The sequence below is a fragment of the Myxocyprinus asiaticus genome, chromosome 39 (assembly GCF_019703515.2).
Source record: "Myxocyprinus asiaticus isolate MX2 ecotype Aquarium Trade chromosome 39, UBuf_Myxa_2, whole genome shotgun sequence".
NCBI classification, from domain to species: domain Eukaryota; kingdom Metazoa; phylum Chordata; class Actinopteri; order Cypriniformes; family Catostomidae; genus Myxocyprinus; species Myxocyprinus asiaticus.
In genome coordinates, this window is record NC_059382.1 from 22,040,057 (window position 1) to 22,060,933 (window position 20,877).

The following is a 20,877-nucleotide window of genomic DNA, read 5'->3' on the forward strand; positions in this document are numbered from 1 at the left end:
CAGCCCATCTGGCACCAACAATCATCCATGCCATTATCTAATCAGCCAATCGTGTGGCAGCAGTGCATAAAATCATGCAGATACGGGTCAGGAGCTTCAGTTAATGTTCACATCAACTATCAGAATGGGGAAAAAACTGGATCTTAGAGATTTGGACCGTGGCATGATTGTTGGTGCCAGATGGGCTGGTTTGAATATTTCTCTAACTGCTGATCTCATGGGATTTTCACACACAACGGTCTCTAGAATTTACTTAGAATGGTGCCAGAAACAAAAACAAAAAAAAGTGAGCAGCAGTTCTGTGGATGGAAACGCCTTGTTGATGAGAGAGGTCAACAGAAAATGGCCAGATTGGTTCAAACTGACAAAGTCTACAGTAACTCAGATAACCGCTCTGTACAATTGTGGTGAGAATATCATCCAGAATGCTATTCTGAGATGCGGGTTGGTGCTATTTTGGCAGCACAAGGGGGGACCTACACAACATTAGGCAGGTGGTTTTAATGTTGTGGTTGATCATTGTATATTCATATGTTCATGTATTTAACTTTCTTGTAATCGTATTGTTACCAGTTATGTCCGTTAGCCATTTACTCTCAAACACACTGTATTTTTCCAGATCATTTATTTTAACAAATTCTAAAAGCAAAAGTACATATTTTTAAAAGAGATAAAATATAAAAAATGAATATGCACTGTAAACTCAGTCAGTTCCCACTTTAAGCTTATAAAGAACAGTGCTATGTGGAGCAGTTTCCAGACAAAACATATTTCACTTAAATCTGTATCAGACACCTGAGATAATAAAAACAACTAAAACTTCAAATAAAACACCAAACAAAAGACAATGTCACCATCACCCTTTGAACTGTGCATATTAGTTTATAGAAACATTATAATGTTATCTAATGAAAGAGGAATCTATTCCACCTCTACAGAGGAATCCTGGATTCCAAGTGTTTTCTTAAACACATTATCTCCCTTTTCAGGGGTTCCCCTTATTACGTGATAAAATGGTGTGCCTGCACTGTTAAACTGCATTAGATGGATATCTACAGCTACGTGGGTTACACCACATCCATTCCTAAACCTCTCGCCACTGCAGCTAGTGCTCTTACAGCTCCTGACGGCCCACCGTGCTGTCCCATTTCCTCTTGCTCCCCATTCACCTCTGTCACATTGTTCAACACACAATACACTGATGTTTCATCCCCTTTAAATGCACTGCTGTCAGCCCCCTCCAATAGCTCTGAGGTCGAAGAGGATGAGGAAGGTGAGGAGGGGGAGGAAGAGTGTTGGGGAGTGCTGTTGCCACTGTCGGGATGCAGCGAGGGCTCCTTGGAGTGAGCGGTTGAACCAGAGACTTTGCGAGGCGTGCGTTTTTCAGCCATGTTCTTTATCAACTCTTCCGTCACCTCCACAGTCTCGAAGCGCACCATGTTGAGTCGCAAGTATCCGTCTTCATCCTTCTTGTACCTGTAACACCATAATGACAATTGTCACTACATGAGAGCAAATGAATAGCTTGAAAGCAACACAGATATACTTCAAGATCACTCCAGTTTTACTTTTATTTTATTGCTTTCAACATACCTAAAACGTGAGTGACCAGATGGCCATTTTAGTTGATGCTTCTTTCGAAGGTGGAGGGTGAGAGTGTAACACCAAGAGAAGGTCTTGTCACAAAGATGACACTTATACCTCGGAACCATGTTATCCTGTTACAGACATCAAATATCAATTAAATATCAATTTTTTTTTTACATAATTACCAAACCAACACTGAATAGATTCCTTAGTTTCTCTATGGTTAAAATGTTCTAGGTTGAATATTTTATAATAGTATTAAAAAATAATAATAAAAGTTATACTTCATTGACAGCATTTGCGGCATGTTGATTACTACAAAAAATAATTTTGAATTGTTCTTCTGTAAAAAAAAATGTGAAAAATTGAAAAAAACAACAAAGTTACAATACGATAAAAATAAAAACATTCATTAATAAATAGAAACAAATTGAAGTAATAAAAAGTTCACATTTTTATGCACAATTACTACTAAAAAAATATTTATTTAAAAGTAAATGTCCATATCTTTCTTTTTGAGGTGGGAATAATTCCGCACCTCAAAAAGATATATTTGGACAACTTCACTAATCTTAAAAAAATAAAAAAAATTATTGTTTAACTAAATAATTGATTAATTTTCTGGTTATGAGTAAAATCCTGTTGGTGGAATTTGCTTCATTTGCCCAAATGCTTTAAGGAAAGTAAGATCACCTAACTTTATCCTTGCACATATCATGCAAAATTTACTGGCTTTACATGGTCATACAATGTCTTGTCAATATACTTTTTAAACAAAGTGCAGTTTTATATTTTGGCCCATGCACTTTCATTGTAAGTGCCAAAACAATGTTCTGTGGCAATCAACATTATGCCACAAATGCTGCTGATAAACCTCAACTTGCACAGAACCTTAAAATATCAAACAAAACTGAGGTAATAGCACCCTCTGCTGGCTGACCTCATGTACTCGCTTGTAGTGCTGGTTCATGGTGTGGGCCATGCGTGAAGAGTATCCACATCCCTCGACTGTGCAGTGGTAAGCTGCTCCCTCATTGTGGGTTTCCATGTGTCTCCGCAGATCATGCTGGTTCTTGAAGCTAAAATGGAAGAGGTAAACAAAGCAGAGGCAATGAAATATAAGCAGTATATTCTTATTTTCATGTGCGTGGTCAGTGTGCAAGCTCTGAACAGTCACCTGCTCTCACAGAAGTCACATGGGAAGGGCCTCTCATCGCAGTGACGGAATTTGATGTGGATCTTTAACGTGGAAAGGGACGGGCATGTCATGTCACAGAGAGGACACTTTATGTGATTCACTGCAAAACAAAAATCAAACACAGGTAACATAAAATCTCACTTTAAAGCATCTGTACGTGGCAAAAATGTATATTGTTTTTCATTTTACATTCAAGTTTTTTCATTTTCATAAAGCACAACTCAAATAAAAGTGTTTTAAACTCTAAGTGAACTCACCATGCTGACGAACATGATCTCGCAAAAGCCTCTCGTTGGCAAAGGCCTTGTCACAATGCCCACATGTGAGAGAATCTGTGATGGCAAAATGTATTCATTAAACAATGAACCTAACTATACACCCTCATGATTTATAAATCTTGGGTAGACAGACAGCAAGTCCACAGACCACCTGATGCATATTGTACACAGAAATGGCAAGAGTTCCCTTTGTCCACAACAAAATTCCCAGTCTGCTATAAAGAGTACAGAAGAACTAGCTGCTGGAGTAGTCCAAGTTTGCAAGCACCATAGGATCCATAGTGTCCAAATCAGGACTTAAAGGCAATTTTATTAGGCTTTTAGCCATGTTTTAATTCACACAAGGCGGTTTTAAGATTTTTTTTTGTGCTGTTCAATCGGGACAAACAAAAATCACTGAAATGGAAAGGTTGCAGTACTCATAACAACCACAAGAGGGTAACGCTTTCAAGTGTGGACAAAAATCCTAAAATTTCTTTTAAACTGTCTGCAATGTGGACTAGACCTTATGCCAATGGTTAAAGGAATAGTTCACCCAAAAATGAAAATTCTCTCATCATTCACTCACTCTCATGCCATCCCAGATGTGTATAACGTTCTTTCATCAGCAGAACAAACGAAGATTTTTAGAAAGATTTCTCAGCTCTGTAGGTCCTCACAATGCAAGTGAATGGTGACCAGACATTTGTAGCTCTAAAAATCACAAAGGAAACATAAAAGTAATCCATATGACTCCAGTGTTTAAATCCATATTTTCAGAAGCGATATGATAGGTGTGGGTGAGAAACAGATCAATATTTATGTCCTTTTTTATTCTAAATCTCCACTTTAACTTTCCGATGTGAAAGTGAAACTGAACAGGCACCACATGAGACTTTCAGATGTAAAAGTGAAAGTGGAGATTTAGAGCAAAAAAGGACTGTTTCTCACCCACACCTATTATATTCAGAGGTGTAGTCGGGGCCATACGCACGTATACAGCGTATATGTAATTTTTTCCCAGGGCTGTTTGCGTATAATGACTTCTAAGGATCAATATTTGCGTATCCACCTTATCTTTCAGCTAAACTAGGGCACGCCATTATCAACCTTGAATGTGAACCACTTCCGGTATCAGCCACTTCCAGCTATTTTAGCGATACAAAAATACTGCATTACACTGCTTTATATTACATGCTGGGAATATATGTTGTCATATTATTGTCATTAATTATGATTTTCATAAACTCATTGGTTTTGAACGCATATAGTTTTCCCGTATATCGCATTTTGCCATCGTTTTATCACACTGTTGCACAGGCAGAATGAATGAGAGATCAGGCGCTGACAGGACAGTCCTCCTCGCTGTCTGACATGCCTCCTCAAACTTTACACAACCAGCAGAGAGCAGAAATCTGCCGGGCAAATGCTGCTTAACTTTCTTTGCACCAAAACTGCATCTTGTTTCATCTTGGCAAAATAATAAATGCATTTTACTCTCGTTCTTGTCAGAGAGCATTCTCTCTTTCTTAGCAGTGTAAAGTATAGTATATAGCACAGCGAGCCACGTGATAAGATGCGCGGATTGACAGTCTCAGAAGCGGAGGCAACCTCTGCCACCCAGACTGAGGTAACCGCACCACCATGAGGACCTACTAAGTAGAGTGAATTGGGCATTCCAAATAAAAAATAAATAAATAAATTTAAAAAAAAAAAAAAACAATCACAATTCCTGACATTTAATCATAGAAAACATTCCATCTTAGGTCAGTTAGGATCGCTACTTTATTTTAAGAATGTGAAATGTCAGAATAATAGTAGAGAGAATGATATATTTCAGCTTTTATTTCTTTCATCTCATTCCCAGTGGGTAAGAAGTTTACATACACTTTGCTAGTATTTGGTAGCATTGCCTTTAAATTGTTTAACTTGGGTCAAACATTTTGGGTAGCCTTCCACAAGCTTCTCACAATAAGTTGACAGAACTGGTGTAACGGTGTCAGGTGTGTAGGCCTCCTTGCTTGCACAAGCTTTTTCAGTTCTGACCACAAATTTTCTATCAGATTGAGGTCAGGGCTTTGTGATGGCCACCCCAATACCTTGACTTTGTTGTCCTTATGCCATTTTGCCACAACTTTGGAGGTATGCTTGGGGTCATTGTCCATTTGGAAGACCCATTTGCAACCGAGCTTTAACTTCCTGGCTGATTTCTTGAGATGTTGCTTCAGTATATCCACATAATTTTTCTTACTCATGATGCCATCTATTTTGTGAAGAGCACCAGTCCCTCCTGCAGCAAAGCAACCCCACAACATGATGCTGCCACCCCCATGCTTCACGGTTGGGATGGTGTTCTTCGGCTTTCAAGCCTCACCCTTTTTCCTCCAAACATAACAATGGTCATTATGGCCAAACAGTTAAATTTTTGTTTCATCAGACCAGAGGACATTTCTCCAAAAACTAAGATATTTGTCCCCATGTGCACTTGCAAACTGTAGTCTGGCTTTTTTATGGCAGTTTTGGAGCAGTGGCTTCTTCCTTGCTGAGCAGCCTTTTGGGTTATGTCCATATAGGACTCGTTTTACTGTGGATATAGATACTTGTCTATCTGTTTCCTCCAGCATCTTCACAAGGTCCTTTGCTGTTGTTCTAGGATTGATTTGCACTTTTTGCACCAAACTACGTTCATCTCTAGGAGACAATCCTTCCTGAGCAGTATGATGGCTGCGTGGTCCCATGATGTTTATACTTGCATATTATTGTTTGTACAGATGAGCGTGGTACCTTCAGGCATTTGGAAATTGCTCCCAAGGATGAACCAGACTTGTGGAGGTCCATAATTTTTTTCTGATATCTTGGCTGATTTCTTTTGTTTTTCCCATGATGTCAAGCAAAGAGGCACTGAGTTTGAATGTAGGCCTTAATATACATCCACAGGTACACCTCCAATTCAGTACACCTCCTATCAGAAGCTAATTGTCTTATTGTCTGAAGGCTTGACATCATTTTCTGGAATTTTCCAAGCTGCTTAAAGGCACAGTTAACTTAGTGTATGTAAACTTCTGACCCACTGGAATTGTGATATAGTCAATTAAAAGTGAAACAATTTGTCTGTAAACAATTGTTGGAAATATTACTTGTGTCATGCACAAAGTAGACTTGCCAAAACTATAGTTTGCTAATATGAAATCTGTGGAGTGGTTAATTTTTTTGTTTTAATGACTTCAACCTAAGTATATGTAAACTTCTGACTTCAACTGTAAGAGTTCAGTAATACATCCTCTCACTAACACATTAGTTTGTGGTAAATGTGTAATTTTAACACTGATAGTGGAGGTTTTTTGTGTGTCACTTGATTTATTGTGCACCCTGTTATGTCATGATACTATGACCTTTCATTGAAGATTTACAGTATGTTATGAAATGACAACATACACACTGGAAGTAGACATTAGCCGTTCTGCTAAATTATTTTGAGCTATTTGAAGTTTGAAACTCTTTTGTTTTATTTATGTTTTCCTTTATTTTGAGGCGTTAGTCATATATGGTCAAGCATAAACCACTATGCTATGGGAAGATAATATGGGAAATGTAATTTTAAAATAGTAATTTACAGTATTTATGTTAAAAAATAAAATCATCAATATAAGTTTACAAATATGTTTGCTAAATATCAATCAAAGACCATGTAGTGGCTAATTTATCCACTGAATGTCCACCCTGTTATTGTCTGATGCTGCCCATTTAACTGGATGGACATTTTTTAGTAATTTAGCTTGACTAGTATGACTAATACAATCTTTAACATGTCCCAGTAATTATGAAACATGAAGATAGTTGTAAAAGGATATTTTATTTTTCAATTGTAGGAATGGTAGGAATGCGCCATTAACAATTTGTACAGAGTTGCAATTCTGCCACTCCCAGAACACCAACCATCAGTCAGGTCTGATCACCATTCACTTGCATTGTATGGACCTACAGAGCTGAGATAATCTTCTAAAAATCTTCGTTTTTGTTCAGCAGAAGAAAGTCATACACATCTGGGATGGCATGAGGGTGAGTAATGATGAGAAAATTTTCATTTTTGCTTGAACTGTCCCTTTAAAAACCTTGCTAGACACTTACAATCTTGCCATGTAGCCTTTGGTTAACATCATTAACTTTACAGTTATTATATTCTTTGCATGGCAAATCTGTGGGAGTAATACAGAGAGTGGAGAAAAACTATCCAAAATAACCTGACCTTCTGGCTCTGCTTGTCTCTGGATATGATCAAAGAACTTGGTGTTGCTGGAGAACATACATCCGCAGGTGGGGCAAGCGACCAGTCGCTCTTGTGTATGACTGCGCAGATGCTCACGTAGCCGGTACTTGATCTTGAAGAATGCATCACAGCCTACAAGGAAAATAAGCAGATGTTAATGATAAGAAGAGCCCCAAAGCTTGTTAACAGTAGACAGCATATTAACGTTCCTGGTTTGCATAATTAGCCTACCTGACCAGCTGCAGAATAGAGCCTGCTGTCGATCAGGAAGTGGCTGAAGCTCAGTGCAGTGCGCATGCATGTCGACATGGCGATAGAACCACTCTGGATTGTTAAATGAACTCTGGCAAAGCAAAACATTAGATAAGCTCATTATATAAGGTCTATATATCACTGAATGAGAGTTTGAGTGACACTCCATACTAACATCACAGTGCTCCCATTGGCAGACAAATCCCTCCGAGACATCAAGTACAAGGTTGTTACTATGGAGATCCTGAGTGCAACTAGGCAGTTCGGGGTGGGATTCAAGAAGTTGAGTACCAATGTATTTCAGCTTGCTGTGGAAGATGTGGAAATGTGCATGAACAACAAGCTCACTTTGGCTTCCCATTGCCAGGAACTCACAGCCCCTCCACAGACATGGATAATCCTCTAAAAAAAGAGGGGGAGAGAAATGTCTTTATACACTGCCTGGCCAAAAAAAAAAAAAAAAGGTCACCGTTTGGATTTAAGACAGTATTATGATCTGAGGTTGCTTCAATTGGTCAGGTCTAGGCTCAGCAATGTTATGTAGCAATGAAGTGAAGTCAGCTGACTAGTGACCACCTGAATGTACTGAATGACCAGGTTATCCCATCAATGGATTTATTCTTCCCTGACATATTCCAGGATGACAATGCCAAGATTCATTGGGCTCAAATTGTTAAGAGTGGTTTTCACACAAGAATTGGCCACCACGGAGTCCTGACCTTAACCCCATTGAAAGTCTTTGGGATGTGCTGGAGAAGACTTTATGGAGTGATTTGACTCTCCTGTCGTCAATAGAAGATCTCGGCCAATGTTGTGACATTGCATAAAGTTGTCGAAACAATGCCACGAAGAATGCGTGCCATAATCAAAGCTAAGGGCGGTCCAACTAAATATTAGGGTATGCAACTTTTTTTTGGGCCAGACAGTGTATATATAATTTATATTATCTTATAAAATGCAGTGCAATTTCTGCAACAAGTGAATATTCATATACTTCCACTGAATTTTAAAGGCACTATACAGTAGCAGTAAGACTCATTTAATATGTCAAATATATAATGCATGCATCATAATGTCCTGTCAATCTCTTACCCAGTTCTTCCATGGCATCTCCATCCCCAAGATGCTCCTTGAGATGCAGAGACATGTGGTCGCTCATCTCCTCCATGCTTTGACTCTTAAAATTGCAAGATGCCCACTCACATGCCACCACAATTTTAGAGACACTTCTTCTTTTAGCCATCGTAACCTAGGGGAAGTCATGAAATGATACAATTTAAGAGGACTGTTTTAAAAGAATGGTTCACCCAAAAAAGTAAATTCCCTCATAATTTATTCACCCTCATGCCATCCCAGATGTGTATGGCTTTCTTTGTTCTGCTGAACAGAAACAAAGATTTTTAGAAGAATATTTCAGCTCTGTATGTCCATACAATGCAAGTGAGTGGTGGCCAGAACTTTGAAACTCCAAAATTCACATAAATGCATCATAAAAGTAATCCATACGACTCCAGTGGTTTAATCCATGTCTTCAGAAGCAATATGATAGGTGGCTGTGATAAAATGATCAATATTTAAATACTTTTTTACTCTAAATTCTCCTCCCTGCCCAGTAGGTGGTGATATCCACAAAGAATGTGAATCGCCAAAACACAAAACAACAAGAATGTGAAAGTGAAGATTGATATAAAAAATAAATAAATATTGATCTCAACCACACCTATCATATCACTTCAGAAGACATGGATTTAACCACTGGAGTCATATGGATTACTTATATGCTACATTTGTGTGTTATTTTGGAGTTTCAAAGTTCTGGCCACCATTCACTTGCATTGTAAGGATCAACAGAGCTGAAATATTCTTCAAAAAATCTTTGTTTGTGTTCAGCAGAAGAATGAAAGTCATACACATCTGGGATGGCATGAGGGTGAGTAAATGATGAGAGAATTTTCATTTTTGGGTTAACTATTCTTTTAACATCCAAGTTATTGTCTCTAGTTATGACAACATACACTTTGTAACAACGTAACGTAAGCTTGTGTCAGCTCGGTTCGTGACAAGTAAATAAACAAATAAAAAGTCTCATATAGATAATGCGTCATCAGTTAACAAGAAGCTCAGAATGTAAACAAGAGGAAATGCAGGTGGTTTACTGAAAAACACAAGCTAATAAATGTCATAAAACATTTCTGCTCTGGACAGAGCGTTTATAAATGATTAAATTCACTCACTCTGATGTTAATGAATCATAGGCGGGTTTGAATAGCAGCTGCTACTTCAGTTTCATCAACTGCTCGAGACTCAGCAGCGAGCGCACAAATGAGACATCAATGTAAAGGGAAAATCACATTGTACAAAAGAATAATGAGCGGCTGCGTGATGTTTCGTAAAACTGTTACATCTTAAAAATATATTTAAAAAAAATAAATAAATAAAAACACACAAAACTTCATGTCCGTTGAGCGGGATGGGGGAACAGACTTAAACGCGGGTAATTTGTTTGTTTCTGATGATGGAGAAGGTCATGACGTGTGTTTCCGGGTTAGATGCAAAATAAAAGTCCTGACTGTGCTAAATCAGTTTATTTTATGTAAAAGGAAAAATACACTCAAATCTGACATTAATGGCAAATGGTCCTAAACACAGTATACGATTAATTTATAATGGAATATATCAGGGCTAAATGGACAAAATTGAAATCTGGTGAAATTATTTCGATGATAAACTAATATTTGTTATTACGTTTTTTTGTTTTTTTTTTTGTTTTTTTGCAATATTTTAATGCAAACACGGGGATTTGAAGTTGTATTTGTCCCGTTCATAAGAAAAATAAACCCAAATTGCTCTGTAATAGGAAAACGCTGAAACTGAAAAGGGTGCAGTATTCTTAACAACCACACATTTTTAACAATTCACAAATGTTTTTAAAGGGATAGTTTCAAAAATTAAAATTCTCTCATCATTTACTCCACCTCATCATGCCATCCCAGATGTGTATGAATTTCTTTCTTCAGCAGAATACAAACAATATATTTTTTAGAAAAACATCTCAGCTCTGTAGATCCAAACAACGCATTTTTTAAATGCAAGAACTTTGAAAATCCAAAAAGCATATAAAGGCAGCATAAACGTAATCCATAAAATCCAGTGGTTTAATCCATCTCATCTGAAGCGATCCAATCAGATTTGGGTGAGAACAGACCAAAATATAACTCCTTTTTCACTGTACATCTTGGCATTGCAGTCTCTACACTCAATCATGATTTCAAGATCGATTACATTTCCTAGTACTTGACGCATGCTTAGAGTGCTAGGTGGCACTAGGAAGTTTAATCGAGCTTGAAATCATGATCGCCAAGGAGACTGGTGTCAATATTTATAGTGAAAACAGTGTTACATTTTGGTCTGTTCATCACCCAAAATCGATTAGATGGCTTTAGAAGTCTTATGGAGTACTTTTATGCTGCCTTTATGTGCTTTCTGGAGCTTCAAAGTTTTGTTTACCATTCACTTGCATTGTATGGACCTACAGAGCTGAGATATTTTTCTAAAAAAAATCCTTGTTTGTGTTCAGCAGAAAAAAAGAAAGTCATACACATCTGGGATGGCATGAGGGTGAATAAAAGATGAAAGAATTTTTGTTTTTGATTATAAATTGTTTATAAATTGGACAATTTACAACTGTTTGTAATCTGCTTCTAAATTATGGACTCAAGAATGTAGCATCAGAGATGATTTATACTGACATATCAACCTTCACTGCTGTACCCTAGGAGAGAGCATTAATGGTCAACTCTGAACACAAGATTTTCTTCATTTTCTCTTTCCAGCACCCAAACCGTTTTCATGCACTAACTCATTGAGACCTGAATTATTTATGGAATTTTGTAAGGCTGACTGAACCGTGAATCTGCCATGTTCTTTTTTGACATGCATGGCCAGCACCATTACCACCATCATGATAGTTTTGGAGTATGTATTTGAAAGCCAAAAACAGTACAATTTTACCAATAGCATGAGGTTAAATCATTTAAATGTATTTATTTTGCCTCTGAAAAATCATGTGGATCAGTATACATGGGTAACCTCAAGAATATATCCACATAATATATACTATGATAGAGAGATAAATAAATAAAATATCAATGAAATACATATAAAAATAAACAACATGAAACGTTAATGTGGCTTTAAATTTAGTCTAATGATAGGCTGTGTAATTACAAGTAACAAACCACAAAACAAATGTATTGCCTCAATGATTTTAATCATTTTCATTCAGTGCAAGCTCACAACACAAGCACATCACACAGAATAACACTTGGACATCTGATGGCCCTATATTGCTCAATATACAGGCACTACTGTTAATGGAAAGCATAGCTTGAGGATAGCACCTAGAATGGTGTGTGCACAGCATGTGTTTAGGACAACCCACGAGGAGCACAGAACCAAGAGGCTGTATAATTTCACTGAAAGGGCTCCCACCCCTCTGGAGAGATCGGACCAGAATGATGATTCACATACAGATGAAAATGATGGGCATGCTTCTGTCTGCAAGGGCTTGTCAATTACACCTAGTCCCAAAAGATGGACCTAAACTGTATGGTTAGCAGCATTCTGCTCATTTCTATCATCAATTTTATATGTAAGGAAGGAAGGCAGTTTTAATTTTCTCATTACATAGCAGACAGATGTGATTCCACATTTGGATGTCGCTTCATTGAGAGCTGAGCAAGCTGAGCATAAATATGTTTTGATAGCATAATGCTCTACACTACAAGGAAACAATTACACTTCAAGAGAGACCATGCCTCAAATTGTTAAATAGTTATGATTGCCGCTGTTGTTGAAAGAATTTTAATATTACTTTTAATTTATCAAAATTCTTAAACGTAGTGCTGGAACTTTGTGCACTTGTTGACTGGTCTAAAGTACTGTCGCACAATCTATAAACATGCAGTTTGGAAAGTTTAGACTTCTTGTGTTCACTGTAGATTGTATGTGAGGAATACTAAATTGCTACAATCCAAATGTGTGTATTCAACAGTGGTGAAAAAATATCTTAATGTCTGAGCAGTGCTAGTGGTGCATCTATTTTGGTGTGGTCCATAGATTTCAAATAAAGTCCATATCACAAATGAGACTGCTTGAAAGAAAGGACCATTATTGTTTGCAGTAAATATATTTCAATGCAAGATAAAGCAAAAACCTTATCTTATATAAGGCTTATGGCCATTTGCACAGAGGCAGCATGCAACAAGTTTCCATGAATTATCTTTGCCACAGAGAAAGCTATTGATGCATATGGAAAGGGAGCAGACGCAGGGCCAAAGCATAGATAGATTCATAATAGACTGGACAATCAAGGCAAATCAAACCGACAAGCCTTGATTCACTACAGTAATTAAGTTGGTAAAGACACAGAAGGCAGGGCCATAAGAGTAAGGTCATGAACAAGGGGATGAGAGTCCTCTATTCCGTATCATAGCCTCCCCACCCCCTATCACAAAAGTGCACTTAATCTTTTGCCTCAGCTAGTCTGTTGATCATTTCTTTGCTTTTCTTGGTGACCCCTCCCTCTGGCTTTGGCTCCTGGTTGCCCACTGAGGTTTTCTTCTTGGCAGTTTGACTCCCAGCGATTTGCTTCTCCTTTGCTTTTTTCACTGTTTTGCTATGGCTTGTTTTCTTTTTTGGCTTGGACAGTGATACATGATGCCTCTCCACCTAAAGGAACAAAAAATGAGACATTTTGGCACATTATTCCAATCTGCAAATCAACACTTTTTCAGCCATCTTGGTTCCGGAAGTGTTTTTCCCATTCATTTTTTGCATAGGAATTTCATAAAATCCTTCATAAAATGGGTCATTACACAATTAATCAAATTTTCCTTAATCTTTTGGCATATAAGAGGTCATTATACTTTAAAAGCATGCTGTAAATTTCAGAACTCAAAACTTCCTCCTTACTGCAAAAAAAGAGCATTTGTTGACATCAAGCTGCCAAAACGACTCTTTCTCTACTTCTCTGTATTGTGATGTCACACTGTGGTAGATATTTGCATCTTACAGCCTCCACAACAACACATAAACTTCACCTTATCACTTCTGTGGCCAGTAGTTGTGAGCAGTGAGATGGCAAGGAGAGAGAGCAGGTTAGTCAAGAACAGAGAGCCAATCGTAACAGTGGGCGTTTACTGTCAAGTCTTAAGGGAGAAGAAGCACCAAAACATCATTTCTGACAGAGGGTCAGAATGAGGGTGGAAAATTATCGTGTTTCACTGTTTTATTGTGCAATTTGTTTTTTACTAATATTATAAGTGAACCTCAAGGAACAGATTAAAACAATAAAAAAGGCATGTCATGACCACTTTAAAGAGTTCTAAGCCTTGAACCAAACCTTCCAGCTCCGAGGTGAATCACAAGATTACAAACTTCGATTTGAAGTATTATGCTTAGTTAACTTAATGTCTTTAATGAGGGAATGAACTACAATTTCACGAAGCACTGCGAATGACATAAAATTAAAACGATGGGAATAAAATAAAACTACAGATTTTAAGCTGATTATAAATAAAGAAACACAATATTTTAAGTTTAATGCAAAATATTCAGAAATATGCTAATTTAAAAGTAAGTAGTTTGAGAGTATATGGGAGACCCACTTGATTGTGTCATTCACAGTGTGTTTATTTATTTTTATTTTTTTTTTGCTGTGACTCTCGGATTGGTGGATCTTTCTCTTCAAGATCATGGATAGTGAAGTTGTTCACTGGGAATTCCACTTTTAAACACCTTTTTAAAACATGAAGTAGAGCCAACAGTTCAACTGGAGCAAATAACATTGATTAACAACCTCTGAGCTCACGGTAGGAAAAAAATTAATGGGATTTTTACTTCCGTAACTTGTTTGTTGTGCTCTATTGAATATTCTCTATTTTCTATTTAGAGGTGAAGAGTGTAATTTCTAAACCACTAACGGAATTGCAAAAACAATCACTATTTTCTAAGTGTGTCCTGAATGCTCCCTCCTTCTTCCATTGTTTGCCCAAACAGGTAGTCCCAACCTACAAATGTCTAACTAAAGCTGAGATAACAGAATGTACTTTAACATTAAATTTTTTTTATTTTTTTTACACACACCACCTTTAACTGTTTCCTGTTTATCTTATTCATTTTTCCTGTTGCCATATTGTCATGTTTGGCTATTTGAACACAAATCTTTATGGTAAGCACTCTGAGCCCCCTGAGCACCATATAACAAATAGCAAATCTCGAAAATGTGTAATTTACAAACACAATCAGAATAATTTGGAAAATGTGAATCATGTTTCAATTAGTGTTGTGGCATTCAAGTTAGTCTCTAATGACAGACATTTGTGTTAGGATGTGATATTCGGGCCCTATTGAATGTCCTAAATGCAGATGACATTTTCAACAAAATATGGTTTGTTCTGCATACTCAAAATAAGAGATGCAGTTAGTTTTTAATGACAGCTTTATCTAAGTCAAGTCCTTTAAGCAAACTAAATGTCATCAAAATTTATATATGTACTGTATAACATATATAAAGTGTATAGCTATGTCAATGCCATTCCACTATTTTATGCACATATAAACTGGGTGTAAATGTATACATGGTCTAATACCAGTTTAGCTGTAAGGGCTATGGAGGATTTCTGTTATTTTGCAAGGTTACTGTAGCAGAAAAGTTGCCATGTTCTAGCAACTTTTAAGGTTCATTCAAATGCCTTGCACAACAGCATGATCACAGTGATTAGTGAAAGGTTAGTTTTGATATTAATGGGGTGAAGCCCTATTAGTATCTTTTGGCACTCAACCACTTCTGCTCCATGTTTCACAAAACAAAAGTGAATAACCTTGAATAAATCATTTGCATTCAGTTACAATGGAAGCCAAACAGAGCTCTTTATAGTGAAGATACTATTTTATTTCATGCAACAACAAAAAAACATAGTGTTTGGCAAATCCTCATATCGAGGATTTAATCAGAATTGGTCCCAGTGAGGATCTCTGTGATGATGCAGTTATTGTATGGTGAAATACTGTAGATCCATGCTTTCCAAAAGAAGCACTGAACACACCTGACTACAGAACAGAGCTGCTGTCACTGTCAGAACAGTCCTATAAGAGTGAGAGAGGGAGGGGCTACATCAACACATAACATGCACAATGTAAAATGTAATAAGTTAACTTTACTTAAGAAAGTGAGGAAACCAATTGCCTTAAAAAAAACATGTAAATATACTTAATTTGAAAGTGGAGTGTTGAGATCGTTTGAAAACTTGGTCCAACATTTTGGGATCCCCAGACCTCAGTTTTATAGGTATTTACAGTTGCGCCACCTGCTTTGTACTATTTTTGGGAGTAGCACACACCCCCCTAAGGAGGCAGATGTTTTGGGAGAGGTGATTGCGGCTTTTGGAAAAGGTCATGAGGCATCAGTGTATTACTCCCTGTTAATTCAGAGTATGGAGGACAGAGCCTTGACTTCTCTCAAGAAAGTATGGGAGAAAGATTTCAACTTGGCATTGGAGGAAGGAGTGTGGGCTAAGATTCTTAAAAATGTTAAGTCTGCATCTAGAGATGCAAGGGTGTGTCTTATACAATTCAAAATTTTGCATAGATTTTATTGGACCCCCTCTAGACTGTATAGGCTTGGTCTTCAAGACACACCCACCTGCTGGCGATGCCAATCAGAGGATGGAGACATGGCCCATGTTTTTTGGTGGTGTGTCGAAATCCAGAAATTCTGGTCGAAGGTTCAGAATTTTGTGTGCGATGTGGTGGGCACTCAGGTTTCGTTTTGCCCCAGACTTTGTGTTCTGGGTGATGGGGCGGTCATCGATGTGGGGGATGGCCATATTGAGAACTGGGTTCTGACCTGTGTGATGATTGCCAGGCAGGTTATTTTGAGGGGTTGGAGGTCAGCTGGTGCGCCTCCATATCCGGAGTGGTGCACGGAGGTGGGGAGGGTGGCAGCTTATGAGGAGGTGTCATCTAGAAGACGGGGTGGCTTGGATAAGTTTATTCGGAAATGGGGCAGGTATTTGGAGTTTTTGGAGGGCTCTCACGTGGGGTGTGGAGAGAGTAGTGTAATATAGTTAGTATGATTATTATGTGTGTGTGTGTGTGTGTGTGTATGTATGTGTATATATATATATATATATATATATATATATATATATATATATATATATATATGTGTGTATGTATTTATGTTTGTATATGTATGTATATATATATATATATATATATATATATATATATATATATATATATATATGTATATATGTGTGTCGGTTTGATTTTTATTTCTATATATTTACTTATGTTTGACCACAGGGTTGTTTTTTGGGGGGGCGGGTTGTGGGGTTTAAATGTTGATTTTATATATATATATATATATATATATATATATATGTTTACATTTCATTGTTATTGTATGATTTAATAAAAAAAAAATAATTACAAAAGTAAATTACTTATTTGGCTCAAGTTAAGTGGACTATTCCTAGTTCACTTTACTTGAGTCAAATAAGTACAGTTACTGCCAAATAAGTACATTTACTTGATTTTTTTTTTAAGTAAAGTCAACTTATTACATTTTACAGTGCACACATAAAATGTTTCTATGCATGCACACTAACACATTTACTAGCTGCACTCAGTAATTGTTTAAAGTTATTTGACAAGTATGTTTAAAATAGTGTAAACTTGCATGAGATGAAGAATGCAGTCATATCAGTAACATAATAAAGCTGTTTTATTTTACGTGGAGCGGGTCGCCCCACTCCTTTTAGCCTCCTCCTATTATCAGAAATTTTCACTCAAAGAATAAATTAATCACAGTTGACTGTGAATATGGCATTTCTACAATAACACTGATAACCTAAAACAAATTATTTTGCTTGATGCAATACATCCATGCCCTTAGGTATCATTATATGCCTAAGGCGACTGCCATGCAGACTTGCGGCACATAAAAAAAAAAAAAAAAATTACTGAGTGCAATTTTTAATATGTTTCCTTCAAGAAGTGCTATTTATTTTAACTCTTTCACATTATAGCTTTTCAATCTCTCAAATTGTGTGATTAGATATAAAACTGATGATCTGAATAAACATACAGTACCTTGCTGGATTCTTTGCTAGGTTCACTATACAGGCTTCGTATCCGACGGCGATCAATCAGCTTGTTATCTGTGGCATGGGGTTTGACCTGCTCTCCTTTAAAGGTGGCACTGTAACTGGTCTCCAGGCTGGTCTTTTCCTCTACTAAGAGTTTGTACTGAGATTTTGCTTTGATGAGTTTCACAGGTTTGACATCTGTGTAAGCCTTGAACTCTGTCCTGTGGAAACACACCAGTGATTTAGTAAAGGAATAAATTTTAGGCTACTAGAATTATACATACAGTACAGTGTTGGGCAGAAAACTTTTGAAATGTACTCTGGTACTGATTACAAATTATACAATTAAAATTGGAAACAGTAACGTAATCTTTTTGATTACACTTTTTAGGTAATATTTGCACTTTTAGATAATATTGTAATCTACATGTAATTGTGTAATCCAATGTAAACAATGTAACAGTAATCTGATTATACACATTAAAAAATTAATGTCATCTAATTACAAGTACTTGATTTTTTCATCTGATTATGTATACCAGATTACATGTAATCCATTTCGACCCAACTCTGTATACATGCAGAGTCATGTTCTGTGGTGCATTAACAACAGAAAGACCTATGCATACAAAAAATAACATGTAGACATACGTCTACATCCAAAACTGCAAGGAGAGAGAGAATTCACAACCATTTTGCATTATATGCCTGACTCAGATAACAGTTCTACATACAGGCTCTGACCTGTTTAAAGAGATTAAAATCAAAATCGCCATTTCTGACGTCTTGTGACGAAAACAGGACAAACAAATTGGGACATTGGGCTGCATCTGTTGTTTTACAGCTGTATGGAGAGTGAGTGTGCACAATAGGGAAATGCTCTGAAAATTCAGGAATGACTCAACATATTTCAGGGTAAATAAATAAATAAAAAAAGCCACAGACACCAAGAGAGAGGAAATGACAATACTTTGGTGTCTTGATGTTTTTCTAAGACTTGATCTAATTTAACTAATTATCTTGTTCCTACAAAAGTTCATTGATTGCATTTTCATTTTATTTTACAGGCTACATTAACTAAATGTCTCAGTGTTTTTTTTTTTTTTTCTTTTTCTCCATACAATGAAAATCAGTGGGGTTCAGTATAGTTCTGGATCCCATTGACTTTTATTGTATGGACAGAAAACATTAAAACACATATCTTCTTTTGTGTTACGCAGTACAAAGTAATACTGGTTTGGAATGACATGAGTGTGAGTAAATGATGACAGAATTGTCGTTTTTGGGTGAACTGTTCCTTTTAGAAGAGCATCAAATGTAATACTAATGAAGTTCTTCTGAAAGGTGTTTTGCAGGGGTTTTCAAACTGGGGTCTGGGCACCCCCAGGGGGCTATTAGGGGCTTATAGGGGGTGTGCAGAAAATTTCAGAAAAAAAAAAAGGGGGCATTATTACTGCTTCGTTCTGCTTTCTAAAGACTGCAAATACATTTCTGCTGAATTATAAATGTGTTTCCTTAGGTTTATACTATACATGTACCATTTCTCTAATAGTGGGTAGAAAAAAATACATTGTCAACTAAATGCAAAGTAAATGGTTTCCACATAATATTTTAATCCTTTCTTTTGGTTTTAGTACAATAACAATATAAAAGCCAATAATTTAACCATGTTGTCTTTATATCACACTTACTATTTTCCTCAGACAGTATAAATGGGTTTTAACAATATTTAGCTGCCTTCATATTTTAGGGAGGGGGTCCCTCGCAAATTTGGGGGTCCTTGGCATCAAAAAGTTTGAAAACCCTTGGTTTAAGGGACTGAAATGAGTGGAGCAACAGCTGATTTTAGCATATTGATGATACATTCATGGTAACCAGGAAATGCTTTGACTGCTAATAAACAGGCAACTGATTCATATAGTTTTGATACACACAAATGCTCATATGATATGACTAGCAACTGTTACTGAATGAATTACACGCAATGCATGGTAATAAATTAACTAAATATATTTACAGACAATTTTGTGTGATTATTGACAATCATTAGACAAAATATCAGCATCTACCTATATGAGCTTCCAGATGTGACTTCTTGCTTTATTTGTCTGTTCAGTGCATCTGCTGCCGACCTCCTCTTTCCTTCCACTGCAACATCTGTCGGCCCTTGCTCCACTTTGACACCCTCTGGGACATTTTCTTTCGTATCTAACTTCTTTCTCTTCTCTTTACTCTCTTTCTCATGCAGCTTCTCTTCAATTTCACATTTCTCCACGCCAGTTTCAACCCCAGAGGTGGCTTGCTCTTGTTTTGAGGACTTGCGTTCAGCTTTCACGGATGCAGCCGAAGTGGGAGTGGGTTTGGGAATCCATGGATGGTCTCCCCTTCTTGGAATGGGCCACGGTTTATAATCTTTCTGATACTGGGTTTGATTGTTGAAAGGGGTCTTGGATGGCTGATAATCGTTTCTGGGTTTACAGCTTCTCTCTGGACGCACACTCCAGGCTTTGTAATCCTCTCGCATCACAGAAGCGCTTGACCCATCTTGAGATGCTGCTGATGCTGCGGCTTTGGCCGACGCCTCCTGATCAGCGCTATGGGCAGGCTGGCTTTCAGCGGTGACTGGTGGCTTCTGTGAAATGAACGTTTTGGGTTGCGGGTGCAGATGTTGCACCTCGGCCACATCTGAATACTTAGTGAAAACCAAAGGCACTGCAATGTCACCTTTGTCCAGCTCACTCCAGAAGCGGTTGATGCAGCAAGCCCTGGTGATACAGGGCCATGCCATGATCGATAACGACGAGGCGAAGGCTTGCGTTTGAGGAGAAACGACTGTGAAATTATAAATACAACGCTTCAAACCTCCTCTTTTATCAAAACAGCGATGGTCCTCTCCTTTAAATGTATCTCGAGACTTCGCGAGGCTTGAAATTCCCTGTATCGTAACGCACGCGCTTGCGCACCGCTGTCAGCAGCGACCAAATAATTTCAGTGTAATTGTCTTATCTCAGTTACAAATGTAAGTCCTTAAAAGACACGATTCAGACGACTTTATTTGACAGCTGTAAGAGAAAGACCACATGCACCCCGGCTCTCGTGTCCCGGGGTCTGCGGAGTAAACTATCACCTGCAGCCGTCAGCGTCTGGTTAGCATCGGGTGGA

At 37.4% G+C, this 20,877-nt stretch overlaps 2 protein-coding genes across 4 annotated transcripts; both read right to left on the minus strand.

Annotated features, from left to right (window-relative positions):
* Positions 1-567: 567 nt before the first annotated feature.
* LOC127430240 (histone H4 transcription factor-like) lies at positions 568-10,079 on the minus strand. 2 transcript variants are annotated; one of them, XM_051679888.1, is made up of 10 exons: positions 9,796-10,079; positions 8,654-8,810; positions 7,737-7,963; positions 7,541-7,652; positions 7,289-7,441; positions 3,043-3,117; positions 2,765-2,885; positions 2,528-2,666; positions 1,594-1,718; positions 569-1,476 (listed from the first exon to the last, which is right to left on the minus strand). In XM_051679888.1, the coding sequence occupies exons 2-10, from the start codon at positions 8,802-8,804 to the stop codon at positions 1,068-1,070; spliced, it is 1,512 nt and encodes a 503-aa protein (XP_051535848.1). In that variant the 5' UTR covers positions 8,805-8,810; positions 9,796-10,079; the 3' UTR covers positions 569-1,067. The 2 variants fall into 2 exon arrangements, with proteins under 2 accessions (XP_051535849.1, XP_051535848.1); XM_051679889.1 differs by lacking the exon at positions 9,796-10,079 and having other exon boundaries at positions 568-1,476; positions 7,737-7,869; positions 8,654-8,658.
* Positions 10,080-11,727: 1,648 nt separating this feature from the next.
* map6b (microtubule-associated protein 6b) lies at positions 11,728-20,877 on the minus strand. 2 transcript variants are annotated; one of them, XM_051679365.1, is made up of 4 exons: positions 19,785-20,877; positions 17,720-17,936; positions 15,670-15,709; positions 13,184-13,291 (listed from the first exon to the last, which is right to left on the minus strand). In XM_051679365.1, the coding sequence occupies exons 1-3, from the start codon at positions 20,501-20,503 to the stop codon at positions 15,674-15,676; spliced, it is 972 nt and encodes a 323-aa protein (XP_051535325.1). In that variant the 5' UTR covers positions 20,504-20,877; the 3' UTR covers positions 13,184-13,291; positions 15,670-15,673. The 2 variants fall into 2 exon arrangements, with proteins under 2 accessions (XP_051535324.1, XP_051535325.1); XM_051679364.1 differs by lacking the exon at positions 15,670-15,709 and having other exon boundaries at positions 11,728-13,291.

What these genes read in the sequence shown, in the direction of transcription:
- LOC127430240 (XM_051679888.1), bottom strand. Translation starts at nt 8,804, where the DNA reads ATGGCTAAAAGAAGAAGTGTCTCTAAAATTGTGGTGGCATGTGAGTGG. An exon ending in AGATCATGTTCGTCAGCATG is followed by an intron (nt 2,886 to 3,042) that starts GTGAGTTCACTT and finishes TTTGTTTTGCAG; the next exon opens with TGAATCACATAAAGTGTCCT. An exon ending in TGTGACTTCTGTGAGAGCAG is followed by an intron (nt 2,667 to 2,764) that starts GTGACTGTTCAG and finishes CTTCCATTTTAG; the next exon opens with CTTCAAGAACCAGCATGATC.
- map6b (XM_051679364.1), bottom strand. Translation starts at nt 20,503, where the DNA reads ATGGCATGGCCCTGTATCACCAGGGCTTGCTGCATCAACCGCTTCTGG. An exon ending in ACATCTGGAAGCTCATATAG is followed by an intron (nt 17,937 to 19,784) that starts GTAGATGCTGAT and finishes GTGTTTCCACAG; the next exon opens with GACAGAGTTCAAGGCTTACA. An exon ending in CTAGCAAAGAATCCAGCAAG is followed by an intron (nt 13,292 to 17,719) that starts GTACTGTATGTT and finishes TTGTTCCTTTAG; the next exon opens with GTGGAGAGGCATCATGTATC.